Source organism: Chrysochloris asiatica, unplaced genomic scaffold (assembly GCF_000296735.1).
Source record: "Chrysochloris asiatica unplaced genomic scaffold, ChrAsi1.0 scaffold00048, whole genome shotgun sequence".
In the NCBI taxonomy this organism is placed as follows: Eukaryota; Metazoa; Chordata; class Mammalia; order Afrosoricida; family Chrysochloridae; genus Chrysochloris; species Chrysochloris asiatica.
Genome location: NW_006408566.1, coordinates 17,558,054 through 17,575,668, shown reverse-complemented (window position 1 = coordinate 17,575,668; position 17,615 = coordinate 17,558,054). Strand labels below are relative to the sequence as shown.

The 17,615-nt window shown below is 37.5% G+C and overlaps 1 protein-coding gene across 1 annotated transcript in view; it reads right to left on the bottom strand.

Moving 5' to 3' along the window:
- LOC102840577 (chromosome unknown open reading frame, human C1orf87) overlaps positions 1-17,615 on the bottom strand; it is a 157,106-nt gene that overhangs the window by 2,350 nt on the left and 137,141 nt on the right. Inside the window, exon 10 of the mRNA XM_006862505.1 lies at positions 7,252-7,459. Within this exon, the coding sequence (XP_006862567.1) occupies positions 7,252-7,459 (208 nt within the window). The remainder of the gene's footprint in view (positions 1-7,251; positions 7,460-17,615) is intronic.

The following is a 17,615-nucleotide window of genomic DNA, read 5'->3' as shown; positions in this document are numbered from 1 at the left end:
CGCTGACCTTAAGGTTCGCAGCCCGATTCGTAACCACTACGCTACCAGAACTCCTTAAGGAGACAAGTAGTAAGGAAAAAACCAAAATGGATGTCAGAAGAGACTGAAACTTGCTCTCCATTGTAGAGATGCTAGGGTGAGTAGAGTCGAAAAAATGAGGAGGAAAAAGAGCCGAACAGAAAACTTTAAAGTCAAGTATTATAATGCAATGTACAAAAACCTGGAGTTAGAAAACCAAAAGGAAAGAACACTCTCAGCATTCCTAAAGCTCAAAGAACTTGAAAAACACAAGCTTCCACTTGCAATAATGAAAATTCCTTTTGGCAAAATAAGGAGTGATGCAGAACGCATAAAAAGAAGATGTAAGGAAGACACAGAATCACTGTACCCCTCCCCCCCCGCCAAAAAAAAAAGGTTGATGTTTAACCATTTCAAGAGGTAGATCAAGAACCAACTGAAGGAAGTTCAAGGCGCAGTGAAGTCATTGTTAAAGAACAAGTCTCTGGGAATTGATGGAATACAAATTGAAATTTTTCAACAAACTGATGCAGTACTGAAAGCTATCACTCATCTATGCCAAGAAATTGGGAAGACAGCTACCTAGCCAACTGATTGGAAGAGATCCTGATCTGTGCCCATTCCAAAGAGTGGTACCCCAATGGAATGTGAAAATCATTGGACAATATCATTATCCTATGAGATTAAAATTTTGCTAAATATAATTCAACAGCAGTTGCAACAGTACGTTGACAGGAAACTACCAGAGGTTCAAGCCAGATTCAGACGAGGATGTGGAATGAGGGATATCATTGCTGATGTCAAATGGATCTTGGCTGAGAGCAGAGAATACCAGAAAGATGTTTTTCTGTGCTTTATTGCTTATGCAAAGGTTTTTGACTGTGTGGATCATGACAAGCTATGAACAACATTGCAAAGAATGAGTATTGCAGAAACCTTAATCATGCTCATGAGAAACCTGTTCCTTGACTAAGAAGTACTTGTTCAAGCAGAGCAACTGGAATCTTAATAGTTTAAAATCAGGAAAGGTGTGTGTCAGGGCTGTATTCTTTCACCATACTTATTCAATTTGTATGCTAAGCAAATAATCCAAGAAGCTGGATTATATAAAGAAGAGCAGGGCATCAAGATCAGAGGAAGATTTATTAATAAAATATGTAGATGGTACAACCTTGCTTGTGAAAGCAAAGAGGACTTAAAAATAATTACTGATGAAAATAAAAGACCACAGTCTTCTGTATGGGTTGTACCTCAATGTAAAGAAAACAAAAATCCTCATCACTGGACCAATAAATAACATCATGACAAATGGAAATAAGGTTGAAGCTGTCAAAGACTTCATTTTACTTGGATCCATTATCTACACTCATGGAAGCAGCAGTCAAGAAATCAAAGGACGTGTTACACTAGGCAAATATGCTGCACAAGAGCTCTTTGATGAGTTCAAGAGCAAAGATGTCAGTTTGAGGACTAAGGTGTTCCTGGCCCAAGCCATGGTATTTTCAAATGCATGCAAAAGTTGGACAATGAATAAGGAAGGTCAGAGAAGAATCAATGCATTTAAATTACTGTGTTGCTGGAGAGTATGGCAGCTGTAGGATAATGCGCTGGATTAAAAGGTTAATTTGAGCTGCAAGGTTGGCAGTACAAACCCACCAGATGCTCCTTGGAAACTCTATATAAAGTTGCTATGTATTGGAACTGACTCGACAGCACTTAATAACAACAATAATGGACTGCTAGAAGAACTAAGAAGTCTGTTCTGGAAGAACTAAGGCCAGATTGTTCCTTAGGAGTAGGGATGATGAAACTTCACCTCCTATACTTTGGATATCATGTTTGGTAAGTGGGTGATCAATAAAAAAGAGAAAGTCCCCCAGTGAGATGAATTGGCACAGTGGCAGAAATAATGGGCTTGAATACAACATCAATTGTGAAAATGGGGCAGTGTTTCATTCTTTTGTAAATAGGGTCACTATGAGTCGGACCCAACTTGATGGCACCTAACATGTTACATACTGCATTTGAGAATGTAGAGGAATTAGAGACGCTCCCCAACCAGATGGGGAGATGATATAGGAAGAGAATTAATTATAGTGCAATGACAATAATAATAATAAATACTTATATGAAATTTAAAATCTACTATGTACCAACATTAAGGAGCTCTGGCAGCACAGTGGTTATGAATTGGGCTGCGAACCTTAAGGTCAGCAGTTTGAAACTACCAGCTGTTCTGCGGGAGAAAGATGAGGCGTTCTCCCGTAAAGATTTACAGTCTCGGAAACCCTGTACAGGGTCGCCATGAGTTGGAACTGACTCCACAGCACATAACAACAACAACAACAACAACAACAACAACAACAACGTGTACCAATATTAACTTATCTGATCTTATAGCAACCCATTTTACAGAGGAAGAAATTAATGTATAGAAATGGTAAGTCATATACCCAAAGTTACTCAAGTCCATGCATTTAACCACTACACTATATTATAAAATGAGGGGAAAGAGATTGCTAAAAATAGTGGTCATATTTTCTAAACGTGCTCCTTGAATTGTGAAGGTCTATTCAACAGCCTGGTGTGGCATTGTGGGTTAATGTGCTGGACTGCAAAGTCAGTTTGAACAACAAGGTTGGCGGTTTAAGCTTACCAGCGGCTCCTGGAAACCCTATACAGGGTCACTATGGGCCAGGAACTGACTCGATGGCACTTAGCAACACCACCAACAATTCAACAGCATTGGTGGTGCTTTAGGATAAGCACTGTGTTCTTAGAGGCCTCACACTTTCTGCTCCTACAAAGATTTACAGTCTTGGAAATCCTATTCAGGGTCTCTATGAGTCAGACCTGATTTGACAATACCTAGCAATGATAACAACATTTTACAAGACTTAATAAAAACTTCTAAATCCTATCCTATCCTATGCTATCTTATCCTATCCGATTTAGGTTTGATTGTTTATCTAACCTACTTTCTTCCAAATAAACCTCTTTCTCTTATGTTTGCCAAATGCATCTTTCAAGTTCTTTGAATTGGGTGACTGCTCTCGGTCCTGCCTAGATGTGATCCTTCTCAACATCCCCATACCCTGCCTCTGCAAATCCACTGATGGGCTTTGGAGTAAGTTTCTGACTATGATACCCTGGAGGCACTACTTTAACTTTCTGAGTCTCAGTTTCCTCAATGGCAAAATGGTGTTGTGGTCAAGAGCCTTTGGGTCAGTTCCTACTCATAGTGACCCTATGTAGGATTTCTAACACTGTACATTTTTATCGGAACAGAAAGCCTCATCTTTCTTCTGAGGAGTGGTTGGTGAGTTTCAACTACCAACCTTGTGGTTAGTATTCTAGTGCTTACCCTATAAAGCCACATCATGGCATTTGTTGTTGTTTTTGTTATGTGCTGTGGAGTCGGTTCTGACTCATAGCGACCCTGTATAGGGTTTCCGAGGCTGCAAATCTTTATGGGAGCAGAAAGCCTCATCTTTCTCCTGCAGAACAGGTGGTAGTTTCGAACTGCTGGGCTCAAGGTTCGCAGCCCAATTCGTAACCACTAGGCTACCAGAGCTCCTTAGCCACATCATGGCATTTAGTTATCTGTTAATTTTAAATGAATGGTAATGTTACAAAACACATCTAGGAATCACCACTGGGGAAATACTGTCTTCTAAGCTTTACCATCCTAGTATCAAACATCACACCACTGACTAAAATTTGCATCTGCCAAAATTACTGTCATTAGGGGTTACCCAGAACAGCTGCATGAAATGACACTTAGAATCCATCCTAGTGTTATGAAGTCTATCCCTTTATTATCACAATCAAAATAAAAGCAATGGTAATAGAACCTCTTTAACATCTACTTCATTTTGCAATTCACAAAAAATTTCAAGTTTCATAGTATCCTTTCTTAAATCTGGGTGATATGCTTTATTGTTATCCTGTTTTATAGGTGAGGAAACAGGCTCAGATAATAAAAGCTCCTAGCCTTTAGGATTCAGCAACTGGTGGAGTTTTATTGAAATCTGAAATATTTTCTATTTAGCTTTTAGTTCCCTGGGTAAAGTCCAAATCGACCATTCACCCAAATATTTATCTCAAACATCCTTCTTTCTTTAGAAAACATGGCCAGTTATTCATTGCCACTCCTTCTCCCTCTCCCCAAGGGTATTTACTCGAAAGCCCCCATTAGAGAATATGCACAGACTAGGTTCCCAGAAATACTGATTTGATGATGGATGATCTGCCTTCACCCTGCATGAAGAACACCCTGACCTACATATTTCCTTGCACATAATAAAGTGCAGTGATTCATCAATGGGCAAAGTAGGTATCATCTGCTCAGCGCTAGAATGGGGCCATGGTGTTTTCTGAATACTGTGGTTAAGAAACCAGCAAAATGACCTCAGTTAATCCTTTTTCCTCATTATAGATGTTCCCAGATCTAGCTGACACATTCTTTGGCTGTTAAGAAACTAATGAATTTCATAGAAACAGGGAAAACAGGCATAAATAGTGAGGAGACCATGGGAAAGGCATTCCAAATATAATGGAATCTGTCTCCAAAGTCAACAAAACTCCGTTCTTCCTCAGAACAGTTCACAAGTATGAGAAAGGTCCAAGTCTTTAGGGAGTTTCTGAGCAACAAAGTTTTAATCCATTATCCATCACCACAACTCAGTGTTTCTCTAGAATCTCTTTTCTATCTCCTTATCTTTTTCCTTTGGTACCCCTATTACCACTTTTAATATCTCATAGTCTTGATCTAAATATCCAGGCACAATGTTATTTCAGTATCCTGTTGATCTCCTATTCTCCAGTCTTGTCTTTAAACAACCCATCTCAGTTTTCATTATGTTCTCCTCTGGTTAAATCTTTAATGGATACCTGATAGATAATAAAACCCGATCCTAGCACTCAGGATTCATAATAGGGGCTCAATATTACAATTTAATACAACGTAAGTTACTTAGTTCCCTCTCTTCATTATCATACTCATTTCTATAATAAAATATTTGCAGAAGATCGTTTCCCATCAAGAAAGCACTGCCCACCTGACCCCTTCTCAAGGATCAGTTCAAGTTCTCCCTCTTCCATAAAACCCTCTCTGAATAATCCCGCTCACATTTAATGGTAAACTTCGTCTGGACTCTGACACATATTTATACCCTCAATTCTAAAACTTTTTTGTAGTTTCTTTTTTTTCAAAAAAATAAATTGACACTGAACTATTTACTCTGCATGTCATATGTAATAGTGACTGTCAGCATTTTGAAGGCCACAGACCATGTCTCATCCTTTGGTTTCCCTCCTGGTCTGGTCTCTAGCAAGCTGGGCACAAAATATATATTCAACACATATGTTTCTAATTCAGCTAGATGAAATTTTCTTTTAAAGTATTTGGTCCCCTCCCCCTCCCTTTTGGTATAATTATTAAAAGTTCCTTGATCATGTATAGTAGTTATATATCATGTGGTTGCTTATATCATATATATATCATTCAGTTGTTTCAAAATAAAATAAAATAAAATAAAAGCAATATACACATACAAAGAATGAAAAAATAGACATTACTATTGCTATACATATGTTTATTTTTTCTGGAAGGCACTGGAGTGGGCAGATGGGCACATGGAATGATTAAATACAATAGCTTCAGTCTATGTGCCCATCTGCCCTCTGTTTTCCATTCTCCAGGTCGACCTAGTTCTGAACTTAATTCTTTCTCACATGGACAAGAGCTATCATCTCTTTCACTGTTTTTGATTTCTCCTTCATACTGCACAGTCATTCAATAATTTTTCTGAAGCACAACTTTGTCATGACATTTTCTTACTTAGAAACTCTCAGTTAAGTTCAAATCCTCTAGTCTGATATTTAAAAAATTTCAAGATAATGTCCCATTATGTTTTCACCTTTATCATTTAATAGTCTTCTTAACAGCCCCTATATTCTATCCAAACAGAATGCTTTGCATTGAGTTTCACACATGACACTACTTAATAATTTGCACCTTTACTAAAAAGACCCCCCTCCCATTTCCTTCCTTTGTGTGCAAACTGAATTTTATCTTTAATGATCAATTTGACATTAATATTGTCTTTCCAAATAATTCTACCAGGAAGGAATTCTCCTTTCTCTGAAGGTCCACATAGTACATACACTCTAAGGCTATTTATCATCTTCCACCAACGAGATGGATCAGCCAGGTGGCATCATTGATGGACTCAAGTGTGGCAGCGGTAGTGAGGTTGGCCCAGGATCGAACATTGTTTCGTTCTGCTGTGCATGGGGTTGCTATGAGTCGGTTCCGACTCGATGGCACCTGACAACAACAACATCTTGGATCTCTTATTTATCTATATTCATTCCCTCAAAAACACTGAACAAAATTGTTCAAAGTGTTTGGGAGTTTTTTAAAAAAATGAATACAGTCTACTGGTGAGACAGTAATAAACTTTCAAAATTTAAAAAATACATCGAATATGGTAACAGATGAAGGTCGGCACATATCTTTCTAGTCAGCAGTGGGGAACCTTTCTTTCCGCCAAAACTTATAATATCATACGTGGGCCATATAAAATCATCAGCTTAAAAATTAACCAGCCATATTTGGTCAAACGTTTAATTAACTCACCCCTCATGTGAGGGCTGAAACTGTGATTTCCTTGACACATGCCAGACCAAATAATTTCATGGGCTTTAGGCCCATGGGCTGTGTGTTCTCCACCCTTACTCTAGGGTAACCAGGGAATCTTAGAAGAGCAGTGATTGAATTCACACTTAAAAGGTGCTTAGGCATTAATTAGCTGTGTGGGTTAGGTAGAAGAAAGGCAAATGGATTAAGTGGGAAGCGAAGGATAAGAAAAGGCATAAACACATGAGAAAGCAAAGAACATTTGCAGACAATCACATTATTTATTATGAACTGGGTAGGATATGTTGAGAGAATATCAATAATAAGAGAAGAGACTAGTCAGGTGAGTAGGAGACCCTGAAGCATTTTGTAGAGTGGAGAGAGGATCAAAACCAAAAAGAGACTGTAAGCAACCTGGTGGGAAGACCCACGTCGGATTCAATTTGTATTTCTTGATTGTACTTAGTAGTACCAGGCACATGACATATGTACAAGTTGTATTTATTCAGTAAGTGAAAAGAAATGAGCTGTCAACTTTTAGACTAGAACACAAATACAAAGGCAAGCCAGATTTAAGGTTCGTACTTCACCTGTGTTATTCAGATCACACAAGTAGAGTGCATTTTCAAGTTTCCTGAATCTGTCTATCCATGTCTCACATTCTTCATTCTCAGTCTTCATGACGGGATCCACAAAAGGCTGGGACACTGGTCTGATCTTCAGAAGGTTCACAGGCTCTTTTGAGGATGGAGTCTTAGCAGAAGGACTATCTGGCTGCAGCTCCTCTTCTGAAGTTTTCTATCAACACAACACAAACACTTCACTGCCAATGCATTCACTACCCAGACCTTCTCCAGACTTTTGACCAGGGATGAGTCCACATGGCTAGCAAGATTTATTGCAAAAGTCTGGCCTTGTAAAATAGGAGGATGTGTTTCAAATCCTCAGAGCAATAGAGCTATTTCTCAACTAGTGCTGAGTTTTTTTTTTTTTTTTTTTTTGGTTGCTTTAACGAAAAGGTTGGAATCTTAATGTTCATTTGGTTTTCATTTCTGACTTACACAAGGCAACAACTTTTATGATATTCTACTGTTTTTTAATAGTAGGATTCAAAGGGGATGAGCTTCTGGCAATGTTTATAATTTCTTGGTAGGGAAATATATGCGTCATGAGTATGAAATTCTTTCCAAAGAGTGACTAAATAATTGTAATACTATCTTAGGCTCATGGATCCAGGATAAAGGGCCATAAAGCATCTTTATTTCTGTCTTACCTGTTTACTGGGAGTGGAAGTGACTACCAGCATCACACAGTAAAGACAAAGAGTAAATCCAAGGGGTAGACGTTATATTCAACTCATCTTGGTATCTTGGTCATTACATAATAGAGGTGCAATAAGTCTTTTTGTTTTTACGAATGAATAGACAAATGGGTTTTGCTGACTCCACATTAGGCATCCTGCCACCTACCATGCAGCGACAGTGGACATCAATTGTTTGATGTGCCCAGCAGGTTTTTTCCAGGAATTGCCCCCCTTTCAATGTTCATGTTGATAAAGGGAACTGCTATGTTCTAAATGCGTTTCAACTCTGGAGATCTAAGCAAAATGGATCAATAAGTCCATTGTATAGGAATTTTGGAATTATTTGTGCGAATTAAATACAGAGAAATAGAGAAATGGAGATCATTCTCTTTGTGAGAGGTTGGAACTCTTAACAGGTTTTCTATTTTGTGTCCTGGGAATGAGAAAAAGCTGGCATGCTGAGAGAAATTAGAGAGAATATAAAGTTGACAGCAGAAAGAAGAGACAAGATAGAGGAAGCTGTGATGATGTTCAAGGCCCTGATTTTAGATCATTCTTTCATTTCTGCCCTTAGGTAGCAAAATATACTCCTCTATGGGTTTGGCATTATGGTGTTGGAGGAGAATATTTAAAGTGCCATGGGCTGCCAAAAGAACTAACAGATCTGTGTTGGAAGAAGTACAGCCAGAGTGCTCCTTGGAAGCCAAGATGACCAAACTTCGTGTCTCATACTTCAGACATATTGTCAGGAGGGACCAGTCACTGGAGAAGGATGTCATGTTTGGTAAGATGGAGGGTCAGAGAAAAAGAGGAAGATCCCCAGTGAGATGGATTGGCAAAGTGGCAGCATCAATGGGCTCAAGCATGTCAACAATTGTGAGGTTTGCCCAGGATCAGGCAGTGTTTCATTCTGTTGTATGTAGGGTCGTTATGAGTCGGTACCGACTTGATGGCACCTAACAATAACAACAACAACAAATGGGTGACACAAGTGATTAAGTACTTGGCTACTAACCTAGAGATGAGCAGATCTAACCCACCTAAAGGTACTTTAGAGAAAGGCCTGGGGACCTATTTCAAAAGTATCTCAGTCATTGAAAACCTGAATAGATGCAATTCTACTCGGAAACACAGGGGGTTTCCATGAGTCGGTATCAACCCGCTGGCAAGTTTTAATAAATTAAGACATTAGAGTTAGTTCTGTTAATTAAGAGCAATTGCAATACAATCAGTAATAGCCAATATGTCATAATCTACCAGGCCTGTAAACTGTGTGCACCATCCGCTAACTTTCAAATGCCTACATTTCTCCAACTTTGCATCTTTGTCTTAAACATCTCATCTACAAACTGTGAAAGTCCCATAGCTCTAAAGAATAGTAATTGCAATAAGAAGCCTACTTTTGTGCTTCTTAACATGGATTAAGCTGCTGCTAAGAAATGTGAAGAAGAAATTTCTTTTGTTTGAAATAATCTACTGCTACCTGAAACCACACCCACATGGGTAACCAGCAACCAGTGAGTTTTAAGGGATTAATATGAAATAATTCTATTCTGGTACAATCAATTTTGGAAAAAGCAGAAAGTCATCATAAAGTAAATTAGAATAGTGGTTCTTTATATATTTTTAGAACTTTGGACCACTTTAAAAATCTGAAGAGAACTTTAGATAATCTTCTAGGTAAATGCAAGTTTTGCAAGTTTTGGTGTATTATTTTAGAAAATTCAAAGATGTCCTTGGTCTTCAGAAATTAATTTGGAACAGTTTTACATTTTTTGCAAATAGTACACTACTCTATTTAACCACAAAAGATAAGGCAAGGAAGGTTTGTATGGATCAGACTTAGGTTCCAGTAACAAACTAAAGTATGCTATTATAGTTTGTTCACATTGTGTCAGGATAAAATCCAAATTATTTGTCGGCAAGTAAGACCATTCATATTCTCATTTTTCCTTATCATCCACCTTATAATCTTTCAGGCCTACATATACATCTTTTTCTCAAGCCTCACAAAACCATACCATGTTTGGAAACAAAAAAGCTATTTTATGTCTTTATGCTTTCATACATGTTGTTCCTTCTATTATAAAACTTTTATGTCACCTACATACCTTTCAAGACCCAACTCATATTCTAGTTTTTTTTTTTTCTATTATGAATTAGGTAAAGCTTTTACAGAGTAGATCATCAATTTTACATTTTACAAATCATGCATACTTCATTTCACTTAATAAATTACAATCCCCTCAATGTAACATCACTTACCCTACTTCTTCCTTGTGTTTCTTGTTTTAATTAGTCCTTCGTTCACAACCCTTCTGAACTTTGTCCTTGTGTAAATGTTGTCCTTTTGATTTCAAATGGTTGACCATTCTATGGTATGTGTATCTCACTAGTGTTGTTGTCCCCTTAAATCTATCTGTGGCTTGGCTGAAAATTGGCCCATGGGGCTGAGTTCAGTTCCAGAACTGAAAGGAGGCCAAGGAACATAGTCTTGGGGTTCCACCAATCTCTATCTGACTAGTAAGGCATGTTTATGATTTTGAGTTTTGTTTCACATTTTCTCCTAGTCAGTCCAGGACCTTGTAATGTGATCCCTTCCGGAGCTTATTGGAAGCAGCCTGGTACCATCTAGTTCTTCTGGTTTCAGGGTAGTGGAGACTAATGTTGCTATGGCATATTTGACCATTGGACTGAATGTTTTCATGTCTTCAATTTTCATCACTCTTCTTTCTTCTGCATATGGAGAGACTAATAGTTGTTCCTTATATGGCTGCTCATTAGTTTTAAAGATCCCAGTCATTAGTCACTGAAATAGGAGGCAGAACAATGTCTCGTGGACTATGCTATGACAATTTACCATGGTGTTCCCTGACACTGTGGTCTGGAGCTCCCAGGTCCAGCGACTCACTCCCTCAAGATTATGTCTAAGAAGTTTTCATAACTTTGCCCCTTGTATATTCCACTACATTCATGGATATATTTTCAACCAAGGTAAATACCCATGTACAAATATCCTCTGTCAAACCTATATACATTTGTGGATATTACACTCTCTCTCCCATACCTGCTTAGCCTAATTATCTATCCATGCATTTACCCATTGTTATTATTAGATGTCATTGAATCTGTATTGATTCATAGTGATCCTATGTGTGACAGAATGAAACACTGTCCAATCCGGTACCATCCCAACAATCGTTGTTGCGCTTGAGCCCATTACTGCTGCCATGGTGCCAATTGGTGGTCTTCCTCTTTTTCTCCAACCCTCTGCTTTACCAAGCATGATGTCTTCTTCAGGAACTAGTGCCTCCAGATAATATGCCCAAAGTATGAGGGATAAAGTCTCACTATCCTGACTTCTAAGGAGCACTCTGGCTGTACTTCTTTCAACACAGATTTGTTCTTCTAGCAGTCCATGGTACTTTTAACATTCTTCTCCAACAAAATGAAAACTATGCATCACTTTTTCTATGGCCTTCCTTATTCATTGTCCAACTTTCATATTCATATGAGGCTATTGAAAATACCATGGTTTGGGTTAGGTGACCTTAGTTCTCAAATTGACATCTTTGCTCTTGAACATTTTAAAGAGGTCTTGTGTGGTAGATTTGCCTAATGTAATTGGTCATTTGATTCTTTTACTGCTGTTTCCATGAGTGTTGATTGTGTAGTCTAGCAAAATGACATTTTTGACAACTTGAATCTTCCTCATTTTTCATGAGGTTATTTATTGGTCTAGTGGTGAGGCTTTTTATTTTCTTTACATTGAGGTGCAACCCACACTGAAGACGGTGGTCTTTGATCTTCATCTATAAGTATTTTAAGTTATCTTCATTTCCAGAAAACAAGGCTGTATCATCTGCATGTGTCAGGTAGTTAATGAGTCTTCTAATCCTGATGCCGTGTCCTTCTTCATATACTCCAGATTCTCAGATTATTTGCTCAGCATACAGATTCAGTAAGTATGGTGAAAGAATACAATGCTGGAGCACTCTTTTCCAGTTTTAAACCATTCAGTGTCTTCTTGTTCTGTTCAAATGACTGTCTCTTCGTCTGTGAACAAGTTCCTAATGAACACAATTAAGTGTTCGAGAATACTCATTCTCCACAATGGTGTCCGTAGTTTGTCATGGTCCACACAGTCAAAGATCTTTGCATAGTCAATGAAGCACAGGTTTTTCTTGCATTCTCTGTTTCAGCCAAGATTCATCTGATGTCAGCAATGATAGTCCTCATTCTACATTCTTGTCTGAATCCAGCTTGAATCTCTGGAAGTTCCATGTCAATGTACTGTTGAAGCCATTTATGAATTATTTTAGCAAAATTTTACTTCATGTGATATTAATGATATTGTCCGATGATTTCCACATCCCAGCATTTTCTTTGGAATGGGCACAAATATGGTTCCTTTCTAATCATTGGCCAGGTAGCTGTCTTCCAAATATCTTGGCATAGATGAATGAGTGTCTAAAGTGATGTATCAGTTTATTGAAATATTTCAATTTGTATTCCATCAATTCCTTAGGCTTTGTTCTTTGCCAATGCCTTCAATACAGCTCTGACTTCTTCCTTCAGTACCATTGACTCTTGATCACATGCTAGCTCTTAAAATGGTTGAACATTCTCCATTTCTTTTTGGTACAGTGGCTCTATGCATTCCTTCCATCTTCTGATGCTTTCTACATATTTCAATATGTTGCCTATGTTGTTGTTATTAAGTGCTGTTGAGTTGATCTGACCTATAGCGAACCTGTATGGGGTTTCCAAGGAGTGGCTGGTGAGCTTGAACCACCTACCTTGCAGTTCAAACAACTTTGCAGTCTGATGCATTAGCTCACAGCACCACACTAGAACTCCATTTTGCCTATAGTATCTTTCAATATTTCAAGTTGAGGCTTGAATACTTTCGTAAGTTCTTTCAGCTTGAGAAATGCTGAATGTGTTTTTCTCTTTTGGTTTTCTAACTTCAATTTGTTGCATATTCATTAAAATATTTGACTTCATCTTCTCGAACTGCCCTTTGAAATTTTCCATTCAGCTCTTCTACCTCAATTCTTTCATTTGCTTTAGCATATCTATGCTGTAGAGCACATTTGAGAATCTCTTCTGACATCCATTTTTCTTCTTTCTTGTCTTCTTAATGATCTTTTGCTTTCATCTTACATGACCATCAAATCTGTTCTTGGGATGATTTCTCAATTCACGTGGAATATGTTCAATGTCAAATTTTGGCTCTTGTGGACTTGTTTTAGTTTTCTACAGCTTCTGCCTAAAACTGCATATGAGTGAGTTTTGGGCTGATGATGTGCAGCTTTTCCACCATCACTTCCCAAAGATGTAGTCAATTTTATTTCGTGTATGTCATCTGGTGAGATGCATGTGAATAGTCATCTTTCATGTTATTTGAATAAGTCATTGGTCTTGTGAACAAGTTTTGCAAAATTCTATCATCCGATCTTCAGCATTGTTTATATCACCAAGGCAGTATTTTCCGACTACTGATCCTTCCTCATTATTACCAGCCTTTGTACTCCAATCACCAGTCATTATCAATACATCTTGATTGCATATTTTACCCATGGTGACGGTGGTGATGTGCTGTGGAGTGGAGTCAGTTCTGACTCATAGTGACCCTATATAGGGTTTCTGAGGTTGTGAATCTCTATGGGAGCAGAAGGCTTCATCTTTCACCCATGGAATGGCTGGTAATTTCAAACTGCTGACCCTCAGGTTAGTAGCTTGACTCATAACCATTACACTATCGGAGCTCCTTATTTGACCCATAGATCACTTTTATTGCATTTCCTCTGCTGTCTTTAACTCTTGCACTCTTTTCAATACCTTTCCTTGACTCCATTATTATATATACTTTTGCCAACTTTCCTATTTTATATTGCTTCCCCCCTTACCTCAAGTTAACATGTGTTTACTGTCAAGCCAGTGAATTCCATCTCTTTCCTTCCCAGTCCTAGTATCCATCAAATAATGTTGCTGTTAGTGTGAAAATCTTTTTGTGACTTTTTATAGTAGTGATCTCACATGATATTTGTCCTTTTGTAATTAACTAATTTCACTCAGCATAATGACCTTCAGGTTCATCCATGTTAATTGTTATTTTTTGATTCTCTATGCTGGAGAGCAAGTTTTCATAGTATTCCATTGTATATATGTACTAAAGTTTGTCCATTTTTCTATTGATGGGCATTCGGGTTGTTTCCATCTTTTTGCTATGTGAATAGTGCTGTGATAAATATGGGTGTGTATATATCTATTCATATTGTGGCTCCTATATACCAAGTCAAGGGATTCCTGGGTCATATGATAGTTCTGGAGTCCTGTGTGGCACTGAGGGCTAATGCCCTGGACAGCAAGTTTGGTCTGAACTGCAAGGTCTGTAGTTCAAGCTCACCAGTCGGTCCTTGGAACCAACTTGATGGCACTGAATAACAACAACAATGATATTTATATTTCCCACTTTTGGAGGAAGCACCTTACTGTTTGCCACAGTAGTTATACTATTTAATAGATCCACCAGCAGTCTCTCCACACCCTCTCTAACATTGATTTTTTTTCTGTTGTAACATTTTGACTTTGCTGTTAATGCTGGTGTGAGATGATACCTCATTATTGTTTTGATTTGCTTCTCTCTATTGCTAATGATTGTGAGTGTTTATCCATATGTTTTTTGACATCCTTAATGTCTTCTTTGGTGAAGAGTCTGTTCATGTCATCTCACCATTTTTATATGGATTATTTGGTATTTTTTTCTATAAAGATTTCTATACATTTAGAGATTAGTCTCATGTCTGATATGTCATTGCCAAAATTTTTTCTCAATTGCTCTTGCTTTACCTTTTAGTGAAATCTTTTGAAGAACATAAGTATCTAATTTGGGGGAGGTCCCAATCATCTGGTTTATCTTCTGCTGTTTGTGGGTTCAGTAATGTTCAATAATGTATTTATGCCATGTCAGGGCCCCTAAGGTGGTTCCTTTTTTTTTTTTAACTGATTATCTTTATAGTTCTTGGTTTTACATTTAGGTTTTTGAGCCATCTTGAGTTCATTTTTTTTTTTTTTACATGATGTTAAGTATGGGTCTTCTTTCATTCAGCTGTCCTTATGTGGATAGATTTACTTCTGGATTCTCATTTCTGTTACATTGTTCTATATGTCTGTCATTGTACCAGCACCAGTCTGTTTTGACTACTGTGACTGTTGACTATGGTGTCCCCTTAGACTATCGTACATACCTTCCAGACCAAGCAACTGATTCCCTCAAGGTGTTTGATGATGTCTAAGAAGTTGTCATAACTCTGATCTATGTAGTATGTAGTAGATTTTGAGACAGGGATGTGAGAGGCCTCCAACTTTGTTCTTCTTTAGGAAAGCTTTGCTTACCCAGGATCTCTGTCTTTTCCATACAAAGTTGACTAGTTTTTCCATTTCTTTAAAGAATGATATTGGAACCTGGATTGGAATTGTGTTATATAGGTAAATCATTTTGGGTACTATTGATAGTTTTACAATGTTAGTCTTCCTGTCCACAAGCATGGTATAGTCTTTCAGTTTTGTACATCTCTTGGTTTCTTGTAGTAGTATTTTACATAAGTCTTTTTTTTCCCTCTGATTAAATTTATTTCTAAGTACTTTATTTTTTGAGTGGCTATTGTACATAGGATTGTTTTCCCGATTTATTTTTCACCACTCTCTTTGTTAGTGTAAAGGCATCTGATTTATTTCTGTATGTTTATCATACAAAGCCATTTTGCTGAATCTTCAAGTAAGTTCCAATAATTTTCTTGCCAAGTCTTTGGCATTTTCTATGTGTAGAAGCATATCATCTGAAAATAGAGTTTTAATTCTTTTTCAATTTGGATACCTTTAATTTCCATTTCTTGCTTTATAGCCCTGGCTAAGAGCTATTCCAACACACTATTGAATAAGAGTGGAGATAAAGTCTATTCTTGTCTGGCTCCCATTCTCAAGGGGAATGTTTTCATTTTCTTTCCCTTTTCTATGCTGTTGTTAAGTGCTATTGAGTCAGTTATGACTCATAGTGACCCGGTATAGGGTTTCTGAGAAGTGGCTCGTGGGTTAACCACTGATTTTGCAGTTCAAACTGACCTTATAGTCCAGTGCTTATCCTATATGTCTTTAATTATGTTGAGAAACTTTCGTTATATTAGGTGAGCATTCTTTTTTATAAACCTGAAATGGGTTTTAGATTTTGTCAAATGACTTTTCTGTGTCAATTGATAAGATCATATGTATCTTTTCTTGTGTTTTATTTTTGGATTCCATTGGTTGCACACCTGGTATAAATCCCGTTTAGTTATGATGCATTTATTAATTTTTTTTTATGTTGCTGTTTTCTATTGGTTGAAAAATTTTGCATGTATGTTTGTTGCTGATACGAGCAAAATGAAGTCTTTGACAACTTCAAACATTTTCTTCATAGATATGGATGTTGTTTATTGGTCCAGTGGTGAGGAGTTTTTATTTTCTAAATTTACATTCAGATGCAACCCATACTGAAGGCTGTGGTCTTTGATCTTCATCAGTACTTATTTTAAGTTCTCTTCACTTTCAGCAAGCAAGGTTGTATCATCTGCATATTGCAAGTGGAGTCCTGGTGTGGCGCTGTGGGTTAATGCACCAGACTGCAAAGCTGTTTGAACTGCAAGGTCAGCGGTTCAAGCTCACCAGCCGCTCCTCAGAAACCCTAACAGGGTCACTATGGGTCGAGATCGACTTGACGGCACTTAACAACAATGAATCTTCCTACAGTCCTGAAGCCACATTTTTCTTTATATAATCCAGCTTCTTATATTATTTACTGAGCATACAGATTGAATAAGTATGGTGAAAGAATACAACATTGATGATGCACACCTTTCCTAATTTTAGAACAGTCAGTGTTCCCTTGTTCTGTTTGAACTACTGCCTCTTGGTCTATATATAGGTTCCTCATGAGCATAATTAAGTGTTCTGGAATGCTCATACATCACAATGTTGTCCATAGTTTGTCATAATCCACACAATGGAAAGCCTTCGAGTAGTCAGGAAAGCACAGGTAAACATCTTTCTGGTATTCTCTGCTTCCAGCCAAGAGCCATCTGACATCAGCAATGATATCCCTTGTTCCATAGCGTCTTCTGAATCCTGCTTGCACCTCTAGAAGTTTTCTGTCAATATATGGTTGCAGCCATTTTTAAATTGCCTTTAGTAAAACTTTACTCTCATGTTATATCAATGATATTATCCGATGATTTCTGCATCCTACTGGGTCACCTTTATTTGGGATGGACACAAATACAGATTCTATGAGCTGGAACCAACTCAACGGCACTTAACAACAACAAATAATATTGAAGAATTGTCTATTTCTTTCTTTAATATATTAGTTTGTTTTATGTATTTTGAAGCTCTTTTATTGGGAGCATCAATGTTTATTATGGTTATGTCTTCTTGTTCAAGTGACCCTTTCATCATGATATAATATACTTCTTTGTCTCTTATGCTGGTTTTTACCTTATAGTGTATTTTATCAGAAATTAATGTTGTCACTCTGGATTGTTTCTGATTGCCACTAGCATGATATATTTTTTTCCATCCTTTAATTTCCAACCTGTTTTTAGCTTTGTGTAA